Source organism: Pinus tabuliformis, chromosome 2_1 (genome assembly GCF_031772625.1).
Source record: "Pinus tabuliformis cultivar Carrire ecotype Pingquan chromosome 2_1, CPIR1, whole genome shotgun sequence".
NCBI lineage: Eukaryota > Viridiplantae > Streptophyta > Pinopsida > Pinales > Pinaceae > Pinus > Pinus tabuliformis.
In genome coordinates this window covers 821,197,667-821,223,135 of record NC_142299.1, presented here as the reverse complement: position 1 = coordinate 821,223,135, position 25,469 = coordinate 821,197,667, and the positions used below count along the sequence as shown (strand labels likewise).

The 25,469-nt window shown below is 39.0% G+C and overlaps 1 protein-coding gene across 5 annotated transcripts in view; it reads left to right on the top strand.

Annotated features, from left to right (window-relative positions):
* Window positions 1-25,469, top strand: part of LOC149203172 (uncharacterized) — a 276,002-nt gene that overhangs the window by 127,860 nt on the left and 122,673 nt on the right. For all 5 annotated transcript variants that reach the window (XM_089403354.1, XM_089403351.1, XM_089403350.1 and 2 more), the window contains 8 exons: window positions 4,938-5,035; window positions 5,134-5,217; window positions 6,521-6,654; window positions 6,911-6,983; window positions 7,081-7,126; window positions 19,374-19,483; window positions 19,579-19,686; window positions 20,138-20,197. In XM_089403354.1, coding sequence (XP_089259480.1) covers window positions 4,938-5,035; window positions 5,134-5,217; window positions 6,521-6,654; window positions 6,911-6,983; window positions 7,081-7,126; window positions 19,374-19,483; window positions 19,579-19,686; window positions 20,138-20,197 — 713 coding nt within the window. The remainder of the gene's footprint in view (window positions 1-4,937; window positions 5,036-5,133; window positions 5,218-6,520; window positions 6,655-6,910; window positions 6,984-7,080; window positions 7,127-19,373; window positions 19,484-19,578; window positions 19,687-20,137; window positions 20,198-25,469) is intronic.

Here is a 25,469-nt window from a genome sequence, read left to right as displayed (position 1 = left end):
CAAGTATACCAATTATCTTTTAGAGCATCTATCTTCTTATTGAGAGTATTGACTTAATGAGTACACACATATTTTGTCAATTAGATGAGATTGCTAACAGTGAAATAGATGGATGCAAGGGCTAGCAATGAAATGCAAGAGTGATATGATGCAACAAAGAAATCTAGAGATCAATGATCACATCAGTAAGAGAAGCAACCTAATCAAATTACTTTGCCAACAATAAGACCATTACCAAAGATGCAAGGGATGCTAAGGGGGAATGCCCAACAGGTTTAGGTGCCACTGCGATGCCTTTTATGCCACTATAAAAATGTATCTTGAGGCTATAATTGGACAGTGATGAGAAAAGAAAGGTTGAGGAGGCAAACCACTAGGCCTTATGGCCTTTGTTGGTGACCAACTTGACTTCTAGGGATCCTCCAATGAGTATGTCAACCTGCAACCACCAATGTTAACTCCAAAACCACTTCAAACACCTGCAAAACAAAGTGTTAGTGCCAAAAACCAATGCTTATGATCAAGAGGAGATAAGCAGGGTTATACTAGGGCTAGAAAAGGGCAACAATGAGGATAATGGCCTGGATAAGGCCTTGGCCTAGAGTTCAAGGTCTAATAAGGCCTTGGATCAGAGGAAAAAAGGCCTTGTAGGCCCACGACAAGGTAGAGAGAGGCCCTTAAGGCCTGCGGCACACCAAATTGAGGAGGTGAGGGGCTACTGTCAAGGGTAAAAGGCTTGTATAGGCCTGCGGTGGCTTGGAGGAAGCTCAATTAGGTTTGCCGCAAGAGGAAAGACAGCCCTCTGCTAGGCCTTAGAGGCCTAAAAAAATTTCGGATCCCTGCAAAAACACAAGGAGAGTTAGGAGAGCAAAAAATTTACCATAAAAACCTCAAAATTTACCTTGTAGGGCCTGCAACCCTCTCTCCTTGGCTGTGTGTTGAGGTTCTAGGGCCTTGGGAGGCTAGATCTAGGCCTCTAGGGCTTGGATCAACCTTTCTCTTTTGAACGAATTGGACAAATAGGCTGGACGGCTCCTCTTAGAGGTGAGAAACCCCTAAAACCCTAGCCCTAGGGCTAGTTCCTTCAACCAAATTCAAATTTCCTTTGAGAACTTGAGAATTCACCTGTACAAATGAAGAGAAAAAATACCCAAAACCCTAATATATACAAAAAATAAAAAATAAAACCCCAAACCCCAAATGTTACAAAAATAAAACAGTGGTTAAATTTATTTACAAATATTCACAATATTTACAAAATTAAAATACCTGTACAAATGAAGAGAAAAAATTCGCAAAACCCTAATATATACAAAAAATAAGAAAAATAAAACCCCAAAGCCCAAATGCTACAAAAATAAAACAAGGTTTAGATTTATTTACAAATATTCACAATATTTACAAAATTAAAGTGTTTGCTCTTATTAGCAGATTGAATCTTTATAGCGCAAAATAAAAAAATAATTTTTTGACATTTTAGAGTAGATAATATGGATGAATAATTTCGAAAAATCACGCCAAAACCCTCCTGCAAAATCATTTGTCGAATTGAAAGCACAAAGCTCAAACAAGGTCGATCCTTTCCCATAGTCTGTGAACTTGGAGTCCAAGGGCTAGTGTACCTGTAGATCTCTATTTAATTTTGAAATTAATTGTTAGATCATGAGGTGAATCAAATCACCTAAGGCAAGATAACTGTAGCAATAGAATGTTCTTATCACCAACAAATGAAATAACAATTATGAATTTTAGCACAATATAGAGCATGAAAGAACAAAATACTAGCACATACCAAAGATCAATTGATAGAAACACACCGTGAACTGAAACCCCACAGTCTTTCTATTATTCAAAAAAGCATTCCAATAGAGCAAAACTCAATATGTCAATTGAAAATTACTTCATCCAAAGATGGAAAATAGGAGCTTGATAGCTTCCTTATATAGATAAAACCCCTCCAAGTGGAAAATAACGGCTAGTTGGCTTGACCATTGTCAAAATAATCTCATCTGTTGAAAATATCTTGATCTTCTTTTAATCTCCACTGTTGATTTTTTATTTTTGAGGAATATTTCGAATTTATCTTAAAAACCATTTTTTATTAATCGAAAAATTAATATTTTGGACTAATACCCTAAAAAATTTGACTTTGACTTAACCATCAAGGTTCAGGGGTCAAATTTTCTTAGAAAATCCATTTTTCCCTTGGTGGAGGACTTCCAAAAATTAATTCCTTTTTGACCCACGATTTTTTGATTATTTTCCGCTTAAAGAGAATTTAATTACTCAAATTATTTTTTGACTTAAAATTAATTAATTTTTTGGCTTAGGATTTTTATTTAATTTTGACAGAAAAATTAATTAATTTACTCTAGAGGGGATTGATTATTTTTCCACCCTCAAATATTTTAACCATGATGTTTAACTATGAGTAACTATGCACTAAAATATTCTTTACATCAAATTATTACAATATCAACCCTTAGAAGGGGAAAACACATTTAGACACAGAACCTCAAGACATTACCCAATTTTGCGACACAATATGCTCTTGTATGAAACCAAGTGTCTTGGTAATAAAATAATTTAGCCATGGTGTCTAACTATGAGTAACCATGCATTCACACTTTTACATAGACTTGATAAACAGTAGGAGTCACCTAAAAGCTTGTCAATGAATTCCACCCTAGCTTTGGGGTTATAACTAGAAGAAAAACTCTACCAACTATCCGTGTTTGCAAACAGCCATAATTTGGGGAGGTTAAAAAACTTCCTAGGATGAAATACTTTGACAAAAATCATAGGTTTACGAAGGTGCTATTACATGTTTTAATGGTCATACTAGCATCATTTACAATAAACTTTGCAGAAATTGGGTTTACAATGATAATAATAATGCCGATTGATGACTTTGATCTTTGAAATTTTTTGTCCACTTCCTGGTACTCTACTTCTTGGACTGTTGACACAGTGTGGTCAACATTGACCTTCTAAGTGATTAATAATGAGTTTCATTGCTTCATTGGATGGAAAATTTGTATCAAACTCCCAAGTTGTGGAGGGGGGTCAACTATAGAAAAGAGGGATCTCCTTGATTGTCAAAGAGAAAATGTCCTCAGAGTCGGCCTTGGATGGTCAATATTGACCACCTAAACCTTGGTTTCATTTATGGTTATAAAGGAGAGGATCTTCTTTTGGCTCTCTGGTGTAGACTCAGAAGGGACTCATTATGATCCTTGTGAAGCTTAATGGCCAACTTTCCTAAATATTAGAGTTTCTTTTACTGAGCCAATTCTTGTTGACATTGCCATCATTGTGCAAAACTGGGTATTGCTTGCTCTAAGTACCAATGAAATCCATGGCTTGGAAAACCTTAAAAACCAGTGCCCCTAATTCTGGCCATAAAAGTGGGTTATTTCGTAATAATTGGAAATCCCCCAACCTGATACTCTTTTATTAGCTTTTCAGCCTTCACACTCAAATTTCTTGTTACATGTGTGAATTCTAAAATTTTGAAATGTTGAGGCATGTAAGCTGGCTCACTCTCCCATCTAGGTTAATGACATTCGATTTGGAATGATTCTCCATTATTCCTAAAATAATTGTTGAGTCCCCTACTCATTGAAGCATTGTTACACCTTTGTTATCAGAAATTCTAGTCCTTTAAGGGGCATGCTTCTGCTTGAATATTATGATTTATGCCTAGTCCACACTTGGAGGGTAAACAAGGAACCTCATCCAGGTTACAATTGAGCCCCCCTACCTTGGCTCTTTCTAGTTGTTTTTTGCCAATGCATTGTTCTTGTTTAATATTTATTCAAGGCTGTACTTCAAACTATATTTCCAATGTATGAGGTATTATTGAATGTATGAAGTAATCAGAATGATAAGAATGATATAGCTTTGCTATTTAGGAAAGTATTTTGAGAACTTGTGGAATGAGATGGAGATTAATTGTGTTATAAATTTACAATGTAGGATTTGTTTCCTCTCATCCGATCATTTGTTTTTTTTGTGTAATCATGAATACTTTTGTAATCCATCATTTAAACTTCATACTACATAGTTCGTTTTTATGTACTTATCAAGGCAATTAGCAGTCTGTGTAGGAATTTACTGGGTAGGTTCCTCAGATAGAACACCAAAGGACATCTTTACAAAGGCTCTCACAGAGGCGAAGTTTACTAAACTTCGATTTATGGTTGGAGTTCAGGAAGTTGTCATTAAGGGGGGATGGGTGCTAATGCCTCTTTCCTTCTCCTATTTGTGTCATATTTGTACATCCTTCAATCCTATCCCAAGTTGTTCTTAAGGGGAGATGTTAGGATATTCCGACACATAGGAAATAGTTAAGTATAGCTTGGTTTAGTGTAGAGTTAGGTAAAGTGTGTTTCTTTACTATGTACTTTTGTAACTTACAATTCAACGGTCACGATATGTTCTAGACATAAAGTGATCCCACTGTTCATTCTCTCCTCGGTATTACCAACACTTGATCCGTGGCTTAACACTTGATTGGTCCATAATCTCTATTTAAAGAGCATGGAGGGTCATTTGTAGGGTGATCGTTCATGAGAGGAACTTATGTAAATTTTCTTTCTTTTATTAATAAATTGCCTGAAGTGGCCACGTTGGCTCAGGTCGTGGACTGCTTCCCTCTTTGAGGGTTTTAACCACGTCAAGAATACTGGTGTATTGATCTATGATCTGTTTGGGAGCGGTGTCCTTTGGTGTTCTATCTGAGGAACTTACCCTGTAAATTCCTACAGTCTGACTAATGCTGTCATTGTACATTGTTGTTTTCGAAGCTGTGAGCTAACATCTTAAATTTTGAATCAAGCTTTTCTCTTGATAAAATTCTAACAGCTAGAATCTTAAATTATGTATAAAGCTTTTCTGTTATAAGACTTTATCTTCAGAATGAATATACATTGCAGGATATGAAGCATACCTTGTAGGAGGCTGTGTAAGGGACCTGCTTTTGAAGAAGACACCAAAAGACTTTGATATAATAACAAGTGCTGATCTCCCAGAGGTGTGTGCAATCTTACAGGAGACAATTTTCATGTTATGCTCTTTCCTTCCATTTGTATTCTAAGATATGTGATGCAGATGTCTTACTGTTGATGGTAGATTACGAAAAAGATTTCTAGAAGCAGAATTGTTGGAAGACGGTTTCCCATTTGCCATGTTCATGTTAAGGAATCTATTGTTGAGGTTAGTTTTTTTCTTTCAGTATGGTCTATCTTATGTTGAAACTTGAAGCATGGATATGAAATAACAACTTGAATCATGAATGGCCTCGTATTGAGGGTTGAAGTTTATTTGTTTCTTGAAAGTGTTGAAATTCGAATGCAAGAGAGATTTCTAATCAAGGTAATTATTTGTGACTGTTTATATATTTATCTTCTATTTAGATTTGACTTCATTCATTAGGTCATCAAGCAATTACACAAATACAATGTACAAAAGAGACAAGAGTCACCAAAGATTAGGTCAGAGGCTAGGGAAAAACCCACAAGGGGAAAACCAGTCAATTCTTTCCTTATTTATTCTTCATCAGCAAGAGAAATCCAAGTCAAACTAACCAGGGTTCCAAGTGCCAAGTCAGCCCTCCAAACTTTGTTCTGTCACATACCACAAATCTTCTTCTGCTTCACACCATTATATGTCACAGGCTCGCATCACAAAGAGGTTTCGTATAATATAGAGTTCTGTCATAGGCTTGCATTGCAGAGAGTATCATAGAAATCTGTTACAGGTTCATATGGAATAGAGAGAGAGATCTGTCACAGAGAGACTTCACATCACAAAGAGGTCTGTCACAGGTAGCTCGCATACTTAAGAGATAGTATTCCACACGTAGCTCACATACTTCAGAGATAGTCTTCCACAGGTAGCTTGCATATTTCAGACTGTATGTGCCTGAGATTCCATTCCACAGACCCGAGTTACTCTGCCACAGCAGATCACCGAATTGGTTGCCAAATGGTGGAGGATAGATGCCAATATATAGTTGTTTCCTCATTCGAAAAGACACGACCCTTGGGCAGGCTGACTTGTCATCCTTGAGGGCCGACTTGGCAACTTGGAGGGACAGATGGCACTTACAAAATTCAAATTTTCTTCTTTTCACAGGGTCACAAAGAACACGCCCTTTGACTTTTTCTTTTGACCAAAAATAAAGCATGAAGAACATGCTACAAAATAGTAATACTAATTTCTTTTTCTTTTGTTTTTACATGAAATACATGTTGATACAAGTATAATGACAATTATGAAGACTGAACCTAGTTACAATTTCAACAGAAAGTAGCATAAAGCCTAGACCTACTAAGAAACCATGGAAAATCATGTTGCCATTTAAGAATATTTGATCAGTTTATATCAAATGGTTCATCAATCTGCTTTCAAGCGGAACTGCTGGTAGTGAAATGGCTATTAGTGTGACCGCTCTTTCTTTCAAGTGAAAGTGCTTTAGTGTGCATGGCCAACATAACTGTTTTTTTTAGTATCTCAGGTTTCAAGCTTTAGTACGTCAGAAAGAAAGGGAACAAATACTTTCAAAGAGTTTACAAATAGGCCTCATGGCTGTAATGATCGTGACTATGCTCGCTGGAAAAATTGTATGAAGCGTGACTTCACTATAAATGGGTAGCCAAACTTGACTTTTATATCTTCTAGAACCAACAATGTCTTTGTATATAGTATAATAATATATATGCCATAGGTACTGGATAAAAGCTGTATGCTTGTAATATGAGCTGTTAAGGATAGAATAATTTTCACTTTTTGGCTTTCGCAGTTTGATAATTCTATTAGAGGCAGCTGGTCACTCTTTCCACAAGAGAGCTTACATACTTCAGGTTCTTCTGTTGGTTACTGTGAATTGGTTGTTATTGGTGTACAGGTTGATGTATGACCCATATGAAAATGTTGTATATGATTATGCTGGTGGCATGGAAGATTTAAAAATGGCTAAGGTGGGTAGACCGATTATTTGTTTTACAAATTTCATTTTCCAAAGGGTTTTCTTTTTTGAATTTATCCAGCTTATTTAACTGGTTTGTCTTCAAATAGGTACGGACAGTAATTCCTGCTCATGTCTCATTTGCAGAGGACCGTGGTAAGTAGCCTAATGCTATTCTTCAATACCAATTGGCTTTTTTTTTATGGGACAGCAGGTCATATATGATGAGTAAGATATTTTTAAAAACTATTAAGAGCAAGACTACTAATTGAAATGATTGCATATGAAACTGAGTTTAGTGTGTTTCTGTTGTTGAGAAATCCAAAGTGAGGCAGTTAAATGATTTCTCTGATTATGACATTATCTTGTGATGTTTTCATTATTATTATTTGTTCTTTCGAATTATCTTTTCTTATCATCAAGACTAATGCCAAGCAACAAATGTAAGAGAACACAAGATGTAGGCACGCTGCCAGGGCAAAACCCCACTCCAGGGGAAAACCCAGTCAAAATTATTCCTTCAGTAGATTCAAGATGAGATGACCAAGATTCTTACAACTTAGACTCGAGACTACCTCCATCAAGTCATCCTTGTTTGTTCTTCCTTTCACTGTGTTTGAATTCCAAAATCCATGTCATTGTGTTAGCATTGAATTCTTGTTACTGTGATCCATCGAGACCTCATAATAGCACCGAGATCTCATCATTGTAATAACACCGATATCTTATCACTGTAATTATAACGAGACCTCATCACTGTAGTTGCACCATGACCTTTTCTCTGTGTTAGTATAGAAACTTTCTCACTGTGGTAATACTGAACTGTAATGGCACCGAAACTGTGAGGCACCAAACCCTTCTCACTGTGGTAGCATCAAACTGTAATGACACCAAAACTGTGAGACCTTCAAACTATGGGAGCACCGAATTTGTAATAACACCAAACTGTGGTTGGCATAGCATTGAACTGTGGTTATTGTGGTATCTCTGAGATCATCTCTGTACCTTATCTGAGCTCTGGTAATGACACCGAAACTTTTTCTCTGAAATGCCTTGTCCGAACTTGTTGTTTGAGCGAAGACCTTAGGCTTGTATATATAGTGGTTCATCCCTCATAAATGAGCGGACATGATCATCATGAAGAGATGTGTCTTTGGGTAGGCCGACATGTGTTCTTTTGAGGGAAGCTGACTTGATAGAGAATTGGATGAAGAGGCTAACTTGATGGAGGAGTCTTTGACTGAACAATAAATTGACTTTGACCCAAATAAATAATCCTAAAGCCTACAATGGAGACTTGACCTATAACAATTGACCCAAGCATGAAACCCATGCTTTAACAAGTCAATTAATAATAAAATTCTTTTTGCTTTTCTTTTGACAAATATATTACATTTTGACTTCAAGCACAATTATGAAGACTGAACCTAGTTACATTCTTCAACGCTCCCTCTTAACTAGAGAGGTATTCATATTTACATATAACCATAGGGGTACATGGAAGATCTCAAAACAAATCATCTACGAAGAAGTTTAGGCACCGCAATGCTATGTACTAGATTCCTGACTAGGGCAATCTGTCCATTGGTCTCTCAACAATTTAGGCACCACAATGCCACGGACTAGATTCCTGACTAGGGCAATCTATCCGAGTGGGACTATGATGGAATCAAGCTTTCAGCCTCTCTAGGTACCATCAAGCTTACTTGCTAACCATCAACCCAGGGATCTAGGTGTGTATCCGAGGTCAGAGCTCTATGACCACCACCACCCTCTCAATTTCAGGACCTCGACATCAACACAAATTTCCGACCAGATGTCTTCCCATGCAATGCTTTACTCACAAAGCCTCAACACTCCTTGATCCAGCAGATCAAAAACAACAAATCTCTCCCAATCAAACTGATCGGTAACCAGCATGCTATCAAAACCTTCGAGAGATTTACCTGTACAAACACAACCCCAATCAATAATATACTTTTGCATGTTCATAAACAAACACAAACCTTTGGGGTCTTTCAGACAACAGATGTTGCTTCCCAACACAGTAGGACTATCCATCGAATCTTTGATAGCAGATTCCTCAATCATACACTTTCCTTTCCTATTTCACATGCAACAACATATCCTTCAAAATGCATTCTCCAATCAAAACTATGCCATGCCCTCCCTCTCGACCAGGGAGATTTCTGCTATTCAGGCTCCCTCTTAATCTTCTATTCGGGCTCCCCCTTAACCCAAGGAGATCAACTTCTTCTTATTGGAGAATCTTTCATGGCTTCCAATCATCTCATCAGAGTTATCATTGCCATCACCATTCACATCATGCTTATCACATCAACTTTACTTACAATCATCTTCATCATCTTGAAAATGATGTATCTTCACAACTTAGATAGCAAGCACAACCAGAACTACAAAAGCATGAAGTTAGCCATATCAAAATCTTATAATAATGAAAGCATTAGACTTTACAAACATAATCAGCAAGAGACTATACTTTAATACTTCAACTTTTGCTTAGGTTTTGTTACAAATCCTAAATCACATTCATAGCTCATCAAATTATCAAACTCATTATATCTTAGGGTTTCGATATTCTTTTAATGACATGATACGATCTTTCATATAGTAAACCCTAGAAACAGATCAGATTAATGCATCTAACAATTTTTCAAATTTCATATGTTAGACTTCCTACTAGGATTTCATGTAAACCCTAGATTTTATACATGAGCTCCAACAATCAAAACCAATCATACCTCAATCAACATCATGAGTAGCATCTACCAGCATTTGATGTACACCCTAGATTTCTCATTTACACAATCTCAACAATCACTATATAGATTCATAGATTCCAGATTGTCATATCACACATACTAGAGAATTTAACTACTACTAGGGTTGAGCTACAAAACCCTAGATTTTCAAACATCATCCTAGAACTTCAAACTTTGACTAGGGCTTGTTTCCAAACCCTAGGACTTGTGACCATTAATAATTAGGTTAATACATATATCTAGAAATTCATCATCAATCATAAGCATAACATATGTTAGGCAATATTAACATATTAGACATATACCGACCTAGACCAAGCTAGGGTTTCAACCAAATGAACACATACCTAGGGTTTCATTCCTAGGACTTTAAATACATAGCAAGGGTTTTGCTTATAGACCCAACTAAACCCTAAGGATATAGGGTTTCAATTCATAACATGGCAAACCCTACTTTACCAGAAGTTCAAAGGTTCAAGATTTCAGACAACACCTTTTAACCCTAACACTTTAGGGTTTTCATGATTATGCCAAAACCCCAAACATGACATCATCAATATATCAAACATAATAGCAATTTCTTTAGACTCCATCAATAACCCTAAGTATATTAGGGTTTCATTCATTGTCAACATACCCTTAGGTTAGGGTTTTTCAGAGAACTTGTCTAGGGTTCTATAGGAACAATCAAGGATGCAAAGAAGGTAGATTTATCAAGTGACGAATCACCCTAAACAAGAATCTTTATGATTCAAGATAGCTAGACATAACGATGTTAGTAATGTAACACAAATTTCAAAATATGATGAATGTACTTTTAAGAGAATCTTATAAGATGTATGGTCTAAGACATACCTGGAGGTGTTCCTTGACAAACCTTGTAAGGATTCCTTGAAGTGTTCTATATATGTGTAATACATACTTTTAAGCAAAACATGTGATACCAAGAACATGATTTAATTTCTCAAGTTAGATCTCCTACATAACCATGGAGGATGGAATCCTATGATATTGAAAGTCAAGCTATTCCTTCTTTCAATCAATATTAGGACTTTCGCTTAACATCCTAGGTTACTTGTAAACTCTAGAAGTTAATGTTCTAACACGAGATTTTTTGTATGTTATCTAGGATTACAATTTTTACCCTAGACTAGCTATGAATCATTTAGATATTGAAAATCTAAAAGCTTATGATTATACGTACCTTGTGTTTACATACCTCTGAATTTTGATAGCCCATTAGACTTGTTGTAGTGATAATATTTACTTTAGTTCTTTAGGCCGGTTCTTTGTGCCTTCCATAGGACAAACTTTGGGTTCCCTTCAAACTGAATACTTCTTCTAGTCATAGATACCTTAGATCATTGGTAGATTTCCATAGGCAGCTATTCCAAGATCTTTTTCCTCAACTAGTTGTAGACTGAATGTACTACTTCACTGTATATACATATCACTGCTTCAACACTTAGTGCTTCAGCTATAAACATATCAATGAGCCCGAATTCTTCTTTATCACTGTGACTGTGACTTCTCTGAAAAACTATGAACCCAATTTCTGAGGTGATCGAGTTATCTCATTGTAGCTTACATCATACTGTAATCCTTATTTACTTCTGAGATTATATGTACTCAATGATCGAACTTGTCTCCTTGTGATTTTCACCAAAACTGATTCGAACTGTCTTGCTGAGGCTTGTGCTTACCTTATACTTGTGATACTAGATGTCTTGAGTTCATCACTGCAACTTTTACAAATTCCTCACTGAAATTTGGTCCGAACTTCACTTGTTTCTGTGGATTATATCACTGTCCTGTGGAGCGAAGTTACATTTCTTCTAGACTGTGAGATCATCGAACCTTTCTCTCTGAGATGATTTGACTTTTTCACTGTGAAATTTTTGTTGCTCTCTGTCTCTTTAAGATATATTGAAATCCTCCTACTTCTTCAAGGTGTCTTGAAAAGACTGAACTAGCTCTTTGTAATCTTAATTCTTTGAGCCCAAAGATGTCCTTAAGTTATGAACCTTTCACTGAGAATACTTCAAAGATGCATAAGTGATCTTCAAATTGCCTTTGACCATGACCATAGCTCTGATACCATGTTGAGAAATCCAAAGTGAGGCAGTTAAACGATTTCTCTTATTATGACATCATCTTATGATGTTTTCTAGAAGAGACAAACTCAACATTTATCATAAAAGATATATATATTATTAATAATGACTGAATAGATGGTTTACAGAGTGAGACGCCGTGTCTTAAATATAACCCTAGGTGCCTCTTGGTGAATGGGCATGATCTTTGATCATGTCCTTTGAATTAATTAAACTTTTAGTTACAAAATTAATTTTTATATAACATTGCCTTCCTCCCAAAAAGATGCTTTGTCCTCAAAGCATACGTAACGTCGGATGTTGTTGACGAAACACTTCAGTCTCCCAAGAAGCTTCTTCTTCTACTAAGTCCTTTCACTTGATCAAGTATTCTTTGATTACTCGTGATCACAGGTTCCTTTCCCTACTGGATATGATACCTTCTGGCTCTAGAACAACCCTTCCTTCGTCATCTAAAGTCGGAAGTGTTGTCTGTGCTGATTGATGTTCACCAAGTGCCATTTTGAGGTAGGATACATGGAATGTTGATTTTGGGTAAGCATCGAATGTGCTCTAGCTCCGAAATTTTGTGGAGGGGCTAGAACACATGATATCTCCAGAACCCATAAATCGTTTGGAGAAATTCCACCTGGATGAGGAGTTATTAAAATAAATAATATTTTAAATGAGTTCCTAAGTCTAAACTTAGGAAAATAAAAATATTAATGTGTATTAATAAAAATATGGGGGAGAAGGTTCTAGGTGATGAGGGTCAAGCCTGTTTTAATCTTAGCCGTTGATTAGAGATTAGATCACGATTGTTGATTCATCAACAGGAAAAATATAAGAGGAGGCTTGAGGGTCAGTTGGAGATACACCAAGAGATCAAAGAGTTCGATTTTTCTGAGGCGTGGTTTGCTGAGAAAGTTGAGCTAAGTGATCGAATTCGCAATGAGAGGGGCAGTTCGGTAGAGGGAATTCAGTCTAAGGCCGATGATACATAACAGAGAGGCAGAGCAACAGCAGGAGAGACAACGCAGCTCCAGAGAGGGTGACACAAAAGCTAGAGGGGCTGACGCAGTCCCTTAGAGGCAACGCTGGGGTTTTTCTGTGGGGTAGAGAGAGCAACAATTCAACATATCGACTTCTGAGCAAGGGAGGCTCACTGGGAGGGTGACACAGTTCCAACGCAGAGCTTGGAGCAGCCATCGTTGCCCAGCACTGGGAACAATAGTTGTCATCTGTGGGGTTTGATCATCCAGTTGCTGGATTGCCAAAATATCTGTCTCTGGATAGAGGTACTTTTGCTAGGTTTATTCTCTGTTGGGTGAGCCGGATTTGTCACCCTAGTTGTATTCAGAAATCTGCTTAACAATACAAACCCTCTATATGCTACACTGGTTTTCCTGCATTGAGTTTTTCCGGGGAAGATTGTCCAAAAATAACGGTGTCCTTTGTGTGATTGTCTCAGTTTATTTCAATTCATGATCTGTATGTATGTGTAGGCTGCAACAATGTTTTCATCGCTGTTTAAGTAATTAAATAACTTGTTAAATGTAAAGAACAAGTAGGAGATGATAAACCAGTGATTGCAGTAGGATTTCTGATGTCTAGATTCATAAATTCTCACATGGTATCAGAGCATTACAGATCATAGGAGACTGAAGACAACAATCGAGAGATCCAGAGAATTTGCTGCAGAGAAGCAGCTGTCCCGAGTGACAACGCTGTTTCAGAGGCAGAGGAGCAGCTGCATCAGTAACGCAGAGCCAAAGGAGTGACACAAAGGCTCATGCAGTGCTTGTGTTAGCATTTCGAGCCTGCAAAGGGTGATGCAGAGCCAGAGAGGAGCCCACGCAGTGACTGCGTCAGCTCTCTGGGCCAGCGCAGAGCTTGAGAGGTTCGAAACAGTCAGTTGCCAGGGATGGAGGAGCAAAGCAGATTCGATTTGAGGAGCTGGTGGGATGCTGTTTTTGTTCGTGTAGAACAGTGTCTGTGGAGACAAAGCCGAGGTAGAGGGAGTCACTGCCTTGACAAATTTCTAGCCAAAGAAATCTAGATCCGGGTTGCAACAGCAAAGGAGGATTGGAGAGGAAGTGATTCGACAGTTGGCGGGAGGATTTCTGTGAAGGAAATCAGGACTCAGAGGGAGTCTAGAGGAGCTTGTTCCTTAGAGGGTTTCTTGCGCCAAAGAAATCCAGATCCAAGTCTTGCTAGATTGACAACAGGAGAGGGAGAAGAGAACCAGTCCTATTTTTTGAGCAGAGATGGCAGTGAATGGGTTGAGGGATCAGGACAGATTGGATGGAGCATCCAATTTTGTCATCTGGAAGGCCAGGATCCTGGCAATCCTAGACAAACATCGCATCAAGGACTATGCCTTGAAGGTAGTTGCTGTGCCGGTCGACGCTGATCCGTTGAAGAAGTATGAGGAGGCCCAGGCTAAGGCCAAGTGCATGATCCTAGACGGGGTCAAAGATCATGTAGTACCACACATTGCTGAGAAGGACACAACAAGGGAGATGTGGGAGGTGTTGACCACCTTGTATCAGGGCTCTTCTGTCCAACGAAAGATGCTATTAGAAAATCAACTGAGACAGTACTAGATGCAGAAAGGAGAGGAGATTGATCCCTTACTTCTCAGGTTGCAAGGTATTCGTGACCATTTGACTTCCGTGGGGTCTACACCAGATCCTAAGTTCATGGTCAGGATTGCCTTGAATGCAGTCACCGAGGACTGGGAGACGTTTGTCCAAAGTATCTTGGGTAGAGCAACTCTCCCCAGTTGGGAGGAGATGTGGGCAGGTGTTCGACAAGAAGAGCTCAGGAGATTGACCAAGACAGGGAGTAGCAACAAGGGAGCCCGGGTCAAGTAGGAGGAGGAGGAGGATGCAACTCTCGCATCGTTGGGACATCAAGTGCAGTAGAAGAGAAAGAAGAAGGACATCACCGAGGTTAAATGCTTCAACTGTGGGGAATTGGGACATTATGCCACTCAGTGCCCCCAGAAGAAGGGCAAGGGGGAAGCTTCTGAATCGAAGGCTGCTCTAGCGAAAGCGGACAAGGAAGGCGAGGATGACGATTGTGCCATGAGTGCTCATGCACCTCTGGAGAAGAGGTGGGGCGACATCGAGTTGTAGTCGAGAGGACTACATGATGGGGGCAGGATCCTTGAGGTGCCCAAACTCTTGGATCACATATGGCTACAGGAGCCCTTAACGACAATAGCAAAATGACGGGTGTCGGTTGGAGCGAGGTGTGATGGAGTGACAGTGGCAGAGCTAGAGTGCCAAAGTCTGAGGCAGCGTAGTGGATGTTGTAGCAGTGCGAGAGGCACAAAGCAGTTTGCAGCAACGCAGTAGCAGTAGAGGGTCAACACAGATTAGCAGCAGAGGTAGCTTCAGGATCACAAGGCATCCATACTGACTAGGATGTCAGTTTTTGGGTGAAGTTTCAGTTGCTTACTTCTTAGTAACTGAGCTATAGTGCAGTAGTTAACAATGGCAATGTTATGGATAGCATGATGCAACATTTTGAGAGGGAGCTGCAGTACAAATGTGGCAGTGGCAGTGGCAGAGTCATGGGTAGCAGTACAGGAAGAAACAATGCAGTGGATGAAGGGCAGCAGGCCAAGCATCAATAGCACAGAGGACCGATGCAGTGGATCAGTGTAATACTTCTGTTGAGAAGTGTTACTAGAGCACATTCCTGCTAAGAGGGAGTGTTGATTTTGGTTAGCATCGGATGTGCTCTAGCTCCGAAATTTTGTGGAGGGGCCTAGAACACATGAGATTTCCAGAACCCAGAAATTGTTTGGAGAGATTCCACTCGGATGAGGAATTATTAAAATAATTAATATTTTTAATGAGTTCCTAAGTCTAAACTTAGGAAAATAAAAATATTAATGTCTATTAATAAAAATATGGTTGAGAAGGTTCTAAGTGATGAGGATCAAGCCTATTTTAATCTTATGAGCCGTTGATTAGAGATTAGATCACGGACATTGATTCATCAACAGGAAAAGTATAAGAGGAGGCTTGAGGGTTAGTTGGAGATACACCAAGAGATCAAAGATTTCGATTTTTCTGGGGTGTGGTTTGCTGAGAAAGTCGAGCTAAGTGATCGAAGTCGCAGTGAGGGGCAGTTCGGTAGAGGGACTTCAGTCCAAGGCCAAGGATACATAGCAGAATGGGAAAGCAACGACAGGAGAGGCAACACAGCTCCAAGAGGGTGACGCAAAAGCTAGAGGGGTTGACGCAGTCCCTTAGAGGCAGCGCTGTGGTTTTTCTGTGGGGCAGAGAGAGCAACAGTTTAGCATATTGACTTCTGAGCAAGGAAGGCTCACTGGGAGGGTGACGCAGCTCCTAGAGGAGGTGACGCAATTTCAGCGCAGAGCTTGGAGTAGCCATCATTGCCCAGCACTGGGAACAACAATTGTCATCTGTGGGTTTGATCATCCAGTTGTTGGATTGCCAAAATATTCGTCTCCGAATAGAGGTACTTCTACCAGGGTTATTCTTTGTTGGGTGAGCCAGATTTGGCACCCTAGTTGTATTCAAAAATCTGCTTAATAATACATACCCTCTATACCAGTTTTCCCGCATTGGGTTTTTAACTTTTTTCAGGGACGATTGTCCAAAAATAACGGTGTCCCTGGTGTGATTGTCTTAGTTTATTTCAGTTCATGATTTGTATGTATGTGTAGGCTGCAATAGTGTTTTCATCGCTGTTTAGGTAATTAAATAACTTGTTAAATGTAAAGAACAAGTAGGAGATGATAAACCAGTGATTGCAGTAGGATTTCTGATGTGTAGATTCAGAAATTCTCACATGGAAGACGTTGTGAACACGACTTTTATCAGGAAGGCTTAAAATGTATGCGACTTGGTTAATCATTTTGTTGATCTGATATGGTCCATAAAACCTTGGTGCCAATTTATTTTTTCCTTTTTTTTAAGGGCAGCTACTTGTATGGTTGATGTTTGACAAATTCTCCAACTTCAAATTCTCTCTCTGTTCTGTTTCGGTTAGCTTGCCGCTTCATACGGTTTCTTGCATTATTTAGATTTTCTTTTAGAGTTTGGACGACTTTTTGGGTTTCTTCTAACCAGTTTTTAACAACTGGTAGTTTTGTTTGGACGATAGAAAAGTCCCTCCATTTCGGAGTTTCGTACTCGTACAGGGCTTGAAATGGAGTCATTTTAGCTGACGTGTGGTAAGTAGAATTGTACTACCTTTCAACGAGGTGTAACCACTGAACCCACTTGTTTTGTTTGTTCTTTTGAATTATCTTTTCTTATCATCAAGACTAATGCCAAGCAACAAATAAAAGAGAACAGAAGCCAGGGAAAAACCCCACTCTAGGGGAAAACCCAGTCAAAATTCCTCCTTCAGTAGATTCAAGATGAAATGACCAAGACCCTTACAACTTAGACTTGAGACTACCTCCATCAAGTCATCCTTGTTTGTTCTTCTTTTCACTGTGTTCGAATTCCAAAATCCATGTCACTGCATTAGCTTTTAATTCTTGTCACTGTGATGCACCAAGACCTCATAATAGCACCAAGATCTCATCATTGTAATAACACCAATATCTTATGATTTTAATTATAACAAGACCTCATTACTTTAGTTGCACCATGACCTTTTCTCTATGGTATTATAGAAACTTTCTCGCTCTGGTAACACTGAACTGTAATAGCACCGAAACTATGAGGCACCAAACCCTTCTCATGTGGTAGCATCAAACTGTAATGACACCGAAACTGTGAGACCTTCAAACTGTGGGAGCACTGAATCTGTAATAGTACCGAACTGTGGGAGCACTGAATTTGTAGTAGTATTGAACTGTGGGAGCACCGAATCTGTAATAGCACCGAACTGTGGTTGGCATAGCAGTGAACTGTGGTTGGCATAGCAGTGAACTGTGGTTACTGTGGTATCTTCAACATCATCTCTGTACCTTATCCGAGCTCCTGTAATGACACCGAAACTTTTTCTCTGAAATGCCTTGTCTGAACTTCTTGTTTGAGCGAAGACCTTAGGCTTGTATATATTGTGGTTCGTCCATGATAAATGAGCCGACATGATCATCATGAACATATGTATCTCTATGTAGTAGGCCAACATGTGTTCTTTTGAGGGAAGCCGACTTGATGGAGACTTGGATGAAGAGGCTGACTTGATGGTGTTGATTTAGGGTAGCATCGAATGTGCTCTAGCCACGAAAATTGGTGGAGAGGCTAAAGCACATGAGATCTCCAAGACCCAGAAATGGTTTTGGCAGACCAGTTTGGGAGGAATTAAAATAATTAATATTTTAATAGAGTTCCTAAATCTAAAGTTAGGAACAATAAAATATTAATGGGTATTAATATAAAATTGTGTTAGAAGGTTCCAAGAGTCATGGATCAAGCCAAATCTAATCTTAGCCGTTGATTAGATTTAATCTCGGTCGTTGATGGACCAACGAGAAAAGTATAAGAGGAGGCTTGAGGGTTAGTTGGAGAACACATCGAGAGAGATCAAGAACTCGATTTTCTGGGGTAGGGTTTGTTGAGGAAATTGAGTGAGTGATCAGAGTTGCAGTTGAGGGGCAATGAATACATAGTAGAGAGGTAGAGTTAGTACCAGGAGGATCAGCGCAGAGACAGGAGAGGGACACAGAGCCAGCTAGAGGCCACGCAGAGCCAGAGAGGGCTAGTGTGTGAGACGCAGAGGGTCCATGTGCTGACTCAGAGGGTCCAAGGGCTGACGCAGAGGCTTCAGAAGCTGACACAGAGCCCAGAGAGGTTGACGCTAGGCCAAATAGGCTGACGCAGTGCCTAGAGGCAGCGCTGGGAGCATTTCGTGGGATAGATTGAGAGCTGGAGAGTCAGATAGGGTGACGCAGAGCAACAAAAGTTGCATTGTTGCTGTGGGATTGTTCATCTGGTGTTTTAGCCGAAATATCTGTCTCCGATTGAGAGGTACAACTGCCGAGGGCATTCTCTGTTGGGTGAGCCATTTCTGGCACCCAGGTTGTATTCTGAAACTCCATAATAATAAAACCCTTTGAATAGCTGCACTGGTTTTCCCACATTGGGTTTTTCCGGGGACATTAGTCCAAAAGCAACGGTGTCACTTGTGTGCTTGTTTACTTTCAGTTGATGGTTTGTATGTGTTGATACTATACTTGTATTTATTTTCAGTGTTTACATGGTAAATAACTTGTTAAGTAATTGAACAAGTAGGAAGAAATAAATCAGACACTATAGGAAGAATTTCTAACAGGTTAAACTTAGAAATTCCAACAGATGGAGGAGTTTTGACCAAACAATAATTGACTTTGACCCAAATAAATAATCCTAAAGCCTACAATGGAGGCTTGACCTATAACAATTGACCCAAGCATGATACCCATGCTTTAACAAGTCAATTAATAATAAAATTCTTTTTGCTTTTCTTTTGACAAATATATTACATTTTGACTTCAAGTACAATTATGAAGACCGAACCTAGTTACATTCTTCAGCATCTGTTTTGCAGCACGAATATTACGTGCAATCAGGATTGCAGCTCGTCTTAACTTTCAATTTTCTAGAGATACGGCTCGTGCAATACAAGATTGTTCTCTTTCAATTCTACGGATCGAAAAGGTAATTATTGAGAATTATGATTCACCTGTTTATGTAATGTCTATATTTCTTTTTATTCCATATTCACAGTGCTTGTCTTCTGTTGCTTATTTCAGCAAAGGCTGATGATGGAAATGAACTATATGCTGGCATTCGGAGCAGCAGAGGCGTCTCTGCGTTTGCTTTGGAGATTTGGACTCCTTGAAATTCTTCTTCCAATACAAGTATGCTTTATTTGGCGAAATGGTTTGATTGGATAGCTTTTATTTTGTTGTTGTTTAATCTTTTGACAGATGCTTTTCTTATCACAATGTAGCAAGTGTGCACCTTCCCAATCTGGTAGTATTTTCAATGAAATTAATCTGGCTTACAGCATTCATCTACTCAAGCTTATTTGACAAAGAAGCCATGGGTGGGGGGTATCTGTTCTGCCAAAATTAGCCAGATCTTGCACCTGGCCCTATCCATAATAAATGGCCCACTTGCACTGGTGTGCTGGACCACAAGGGAAACTTGTTGCTAGGCGGATTTGAACCTTGTTGGAAGGGGGAATATCAGCATCCCCACCTTGCCAAGCAACCAAGTCTCCATGGACATGATTGGATAGTTTGAATTTTTCTTATTCAAAATAGTCCTGTTACTTATAAGTCTAATTGATTTGCTCCATTTATGCAGGCAGCATATCTTGTTTCTCAAGGTTTTAGAAGACGTGACAACCGTTCAAATATGCTTTTGGTATGCTCTTATTTGTTGTGTGTTGAGCACATATATTCATTCTAATCTCTCTCTCTCTCTCTCTCTCTCTCTCTCTCTCTCTCTTGTTTTATCTGTTATCCTGGATATGGACAAGATATGAAAACTTGCATCATATGTATATTATTCTAGATATTTGCTTTTAGTACTTGTAAAGCATGGAAGCTGGGAAATTTTGATTGATGCAATATACTCCTGTGCTCTGAGCCTGAACTGACTAATACTTTTAATCTGGAACCACAAATCTAGCAATCCATGATTTTAGGTTTGTTTCAGACACATATTGTAGTTCACTTTAGAGTCGTAACAAAATGATAATATTTTCTTCTAGTACCATATATGGCGAAGCCTGTCCAAAAGTTAACAATGGTTGGGTTCCAGTTATTCCCATACTTTTAGTGTTGAACATGGAATATTGATAAGTTAAAAAGTAAACTTCATCTTCAGTATTATTATCTCTTCTACCATGATTGCTGGTCCATGCACTTAAGCTTTTTCAAGAAATACATTTTTGTTCCGTTTTTTTTATTGTTGTTGTTGCAAAACACATCTTATATCGCAGGAGATAATTTACAAGGATGCTGAGAAAAGACAAATGGAATGGTAAATACAATCCAATATCATATCTTCCTCCTGAGAGCTACTAGGGCAGCAATAAATTCAGAATATTTTAAAGCATTTAACTCTTTGGAATCCTTAATCAAAAGGTAGACTTTGGAATAAAATAGCATGTGTACCTCTTCTTATCAAGAGTGACAAATGTATTGGACACTACTGATCTCAGCAGAGAAAACATATTTGCATCTGAGTTTCCATATAGTAAATAATGTTGTAATTCAGAGGCAATCCTAACTGTCCAAGTTTTGTGACAATACTATGGACCCTGAGTCACCAAGAAGAGCTGCCTGCCAATGAAGTTGTCCCTGATGCAGCACTGAATGTTGATTCAACACAAATCAACAGCAGGCTCTAGCGAATTTACACCCATAAAATATGCTCTGGAGTCTCTGAGCAGCTGCAACTGAGGCCATCTGTTAACCTTCTTTCAGAAAGAGGGGCTTTGGAAGGCAACCCCTGAGGCAACTAACCATGCAATTACTCGAAGCTTGTTACTTATTCCAAGAGACCAAACTCTATGTAAGTGGTGGATCCATCTAGTCTCAGGGTCAGAAGACATCCAATGAGCATTCAACATAAGAGATAAAGGATGCTTCCTATGTAAAAGAGTGTACAGATTCTTGGATTCATGCTGCTGAAGTGGCTTCCCAAATCTCTCCAAAACGATCTCTGCAGATCAATATTTAACGTGTACTGTTTAGGATGAAACAAACCCATAATCTCTGTAATGGTCGGCCTTGTCAGAGGAGAGAAGATCATTCTGATGACTTAACTCCTCCCAGAAGAAGACTTCCTTCTTACTTAACCTATGAGCCTGAAATTGTTAACTTCCAAATACCAGGTCTGATCTATTTCACACAGCAATTATTTTATACCCATAAATTTATTTAACCAGTAAATTAATTTTCTGAATTGCTGGAAATAAACACACTGGTATTTTTAACTTCACACTTAAAAAATTATGCCATGCAAAATAAATAGAAAATCACCACAAGAATAAAATAAATTTTCTGCCCAATAAATCTCCCTTCACTTCTATTAATCTGGAAAATTTAGGGCTTTGACCCACACAGAAATATATAGAAATTACAGCAATAATGAACCTGGAAATAACTTACTAGATTTTCAGCCAAAGAAAAATTCGGCCTCCCTGTATAAATTTGGCACTAGCAAATCCCGGCCTTTACTTGGAAATTTCGGCTCCCTTCTCTGTACGGCTTGCTCACTTGATAGACATGGCTTGCCTTGGCTGGAAACTTGGCCTCCTTCCTTGCTCCACATGGCCCTTGGCTGAAACTCAGCTTCACTCCACAAACACAGCCTGCACAGAAAAGTTGGCCTACTACTTCAATATCTCGGCCTTCCTCTCCAAATTCTCAGCCTTGTCTAATTTCCCTTCCTGAAAACCCTTGCTGCACACTCTCTTTTTCTTCAGTCACTCGAGCCTCTCACTCCTTGAGAAAATCTTTCTCTGAATTGCAATTCCGTGTCTTCATTTTCTCCCTTAGGTTCCCTCTATAATTTCTCATTGAGCCAAATCCCTAATCTCCAAAGTGATAGAGGGCTAGGATTAAACTCTAACCCACTTAGATCAGTGGTGGAGATTAGATCCAACTCACTTAAGTAACTAAATTATTTATCCTTAGAAACAGTATCCCAATAGCCAACATTAATCATTAAATTAATTAATGTGCTTTTCCCAAGTTAAAACTTAGGAAATAAATCATAATTAGACAGAGATGTGCACAACATCGGCATACCAAATAGGAGCAGTTGGACTAGGATCACCTGATTGGTCAAAAAGAAGACTCCAGTAAAGACTGTTAAAGATCCGCCACCATCATCTGCTAGGTGATAAAGTGATTGTCAATTTTCAGTTGAAGATGCCATGTTTGAACTATATGCTAGCATCATGTTGCCTACCTTTTAGGGGGAATGGGATATTGTGGAGTTGAGCATTTATTTTTTATTGTACCTTAACTATCTCACAATAGAGACATTGTCTATCAACAGAGATTCATCACTTTTAATATGCTGATAGATTATCATGAAGGGAGAGGATAAAAGCAAGAAAAATACCAATACCAAAGGATGGCAAATTGAAGGGGGTCTTTGGTTTTGTGAGATTGAGTAGAGTGCTGAAAGCAGATAATTTCAGAGAGCATAGCAGTTGCTGAATGGAAGGGTGATACTAGAAGTTTAGAACAAGATATAGTCAGAAAGGGATGATGGCATGAATGTTATTTAGCTGAAGATTTTGGAACAATTCTCACCATTTGGTAAGCGCACTGATTCTACTATCTCTCTTGGTTTTCATATTTGTACTATTTTAAACATTAGTCAGTTCATGATAAAGTGTTGGCTAACTTATTAAAAATTGGTTGTCATTGATGTCAACTCAAGCAGCAGCCAGAAGAAGCCCCGCTTTCCCCGCCCTTGTTATGGCATATGACTGTGAGAAAGCATGCTAGACCATCATCCTCTGATAGTACTCGTCATACTGTTTCTAGCGGTAGGTGGCATGCCATGTAACTTCTCATGGTTGAGGAGATATGCCTTCTCAAGGTTGATGCCCCGAAAGTGTGACTGTGGTGCCCAAATCTTAATGGTGTCTTGGTCCAAATTTGACATATAAAATTCATAAAAATTAATTATGCTTATGGATCATGGCTGTTACAAAGTGTTGACCAAGTCGGCCATCCAAAAGAGAAAATTTTCATTGTGAAATCCATCTCAAAAGATGTGTTAAGGTCAGCCCTATGAAAAAAACTGAATTTATAATTTTATTTTTTTTCCTAATGTTTAGGTAAGCTCCAATTGTAAGGGGTTTTAGGGCAAGTCGCCCCACCTTTCATGCCCCTCTTTCATGTATGTATAGGGCACTCGGTTGCCCTCCAAAATCGTCATTTCTCTTGCATTATCTTGTGTATTCTCTTTGAGATTTCCTTAGGCCATGGACAGTCACGCAGATCTGAAGGAGGATGCCGAGTTTCTAAGGGTTTGGGCTTCATTGTTTCATCTTTTGCATTGTGTTTTCACTGGACCAAAGCCGATTTCATGAGGCCTATTCTGAGGCCCTTCTCTGAGACAAAATTTGATTGTTTTTATGGCAAAATTTCAGCCCTTCTGAGGCCTGATCAGAGGTCTTTCATGAGCCAAATTTCGGCCCACCTGAGGCCTGATCAGAGGTTTGTCTGAGGCCGCATCTGAGGCAACAAGGCCAAGTTGGTTGTGGGAAAGTCTGAACCTGTTTGAGGTTGTTTTGACTGCAAGAAAACATCTATTGTAGGGTTGCAGTAGCCCTGTGGAAGTCACACAATTTGAGGCCTTTTTTGGACATATGTAAGGGGTCAAATCACCCGTGACAACTGTAGTAAAAGAAGGGTTAATGCCACATGCTAGGGGCCTTGTCTAGGTCTGTTTTGGAACCAGAAAACAGTATCCTTGGGCCACAGACGAAGGGCATCATGGAAGCTTGTGTTAGGGCTGTTGTAAGGCCTATATCAGCTACAAATAAGAGCATATATAAAGGTTTTTTTGGGACAGTTTGACACAACAAATTTGAGGCTTGATAGAGCTTAGCAAAGACTGATTTGAGGACAATTCTTTGGCCAAAATATGAGCCCACGTCAGAAGCAAATAGTGGTAGCAGAAGACATAATCAATGGCAATTAGAGGCAGCCTTTGTGTGACTGAAATCAAGTTTCTTGTATTATTCCTGACCTCCTCCAAAAGTTTGCAAGCTGAGGTATGATTTGTAATTTTGTTGTACTGTACCTTGCTATGAGTTAAATCAATACTTGATAAGGGTCTGTACAAAGGTTATTGGTTTATAAAGGCAGATCTATAAGCAGACTTGAAGTGTGATCTCTGCAGTGACAAGACAGTGATACCTTGATAGTTTGATAGAGTTTGTTGCATGCACTGACAGAGATTGACAATGTTTGAATACTATTGTAAGTGGGTCATTATCCCTGGTATGAGAGCCCACAAATATTTTTTCTTATCTTCTATTTAAGGGTGGCCGTGGTGCAAGGTGGAGATTGAAGTCTCCTTCAAGTTGGAGCCTAAAAATACTTCAGGGTGGCATGAGATTAATCATAGCAATTTCGGCCTCCTGCAACTTCGCAGCTTCACACGTGTGGACAGAAAAGATGATCCCAAGAGACTTCAACTTCTTTCTTCTTTCTTCATACTCCTTGCTCTTTCTCCTTCTTCGCTATTGCAGATCGAACTTGTGATGAGATGATGCCCTCAAATGAGTTGAGCTCCTTCTATTTATAGCCCTCTTGAGGGGTCGAATAGCCCTCCCTTAGGCCGATTCAAGGTTACTTGGGATCGGGATTGGGAGCGACAGTTTCAAAAGCTCCCGGTTTGAGAGCGATTCCAAGAGCGTTTTTTTATATAATATATATATGGCCGATTCAAGGTTACTTGGGATCGGGATTGGGAGCGACAGTTTCAAAAGCTCCCGGTTTGAGAGCGATTCCAGGAGCGTTTTTTTATATAATATATATATTTTTTACATTTTTTATGTTTTGATGCATATATGTCAGTAAAAGCATGTAGAATGATGAAGTAGATATAAAAAGCATAAAAAACATAGATTGAACCATATAACAACAATCATCTAGAA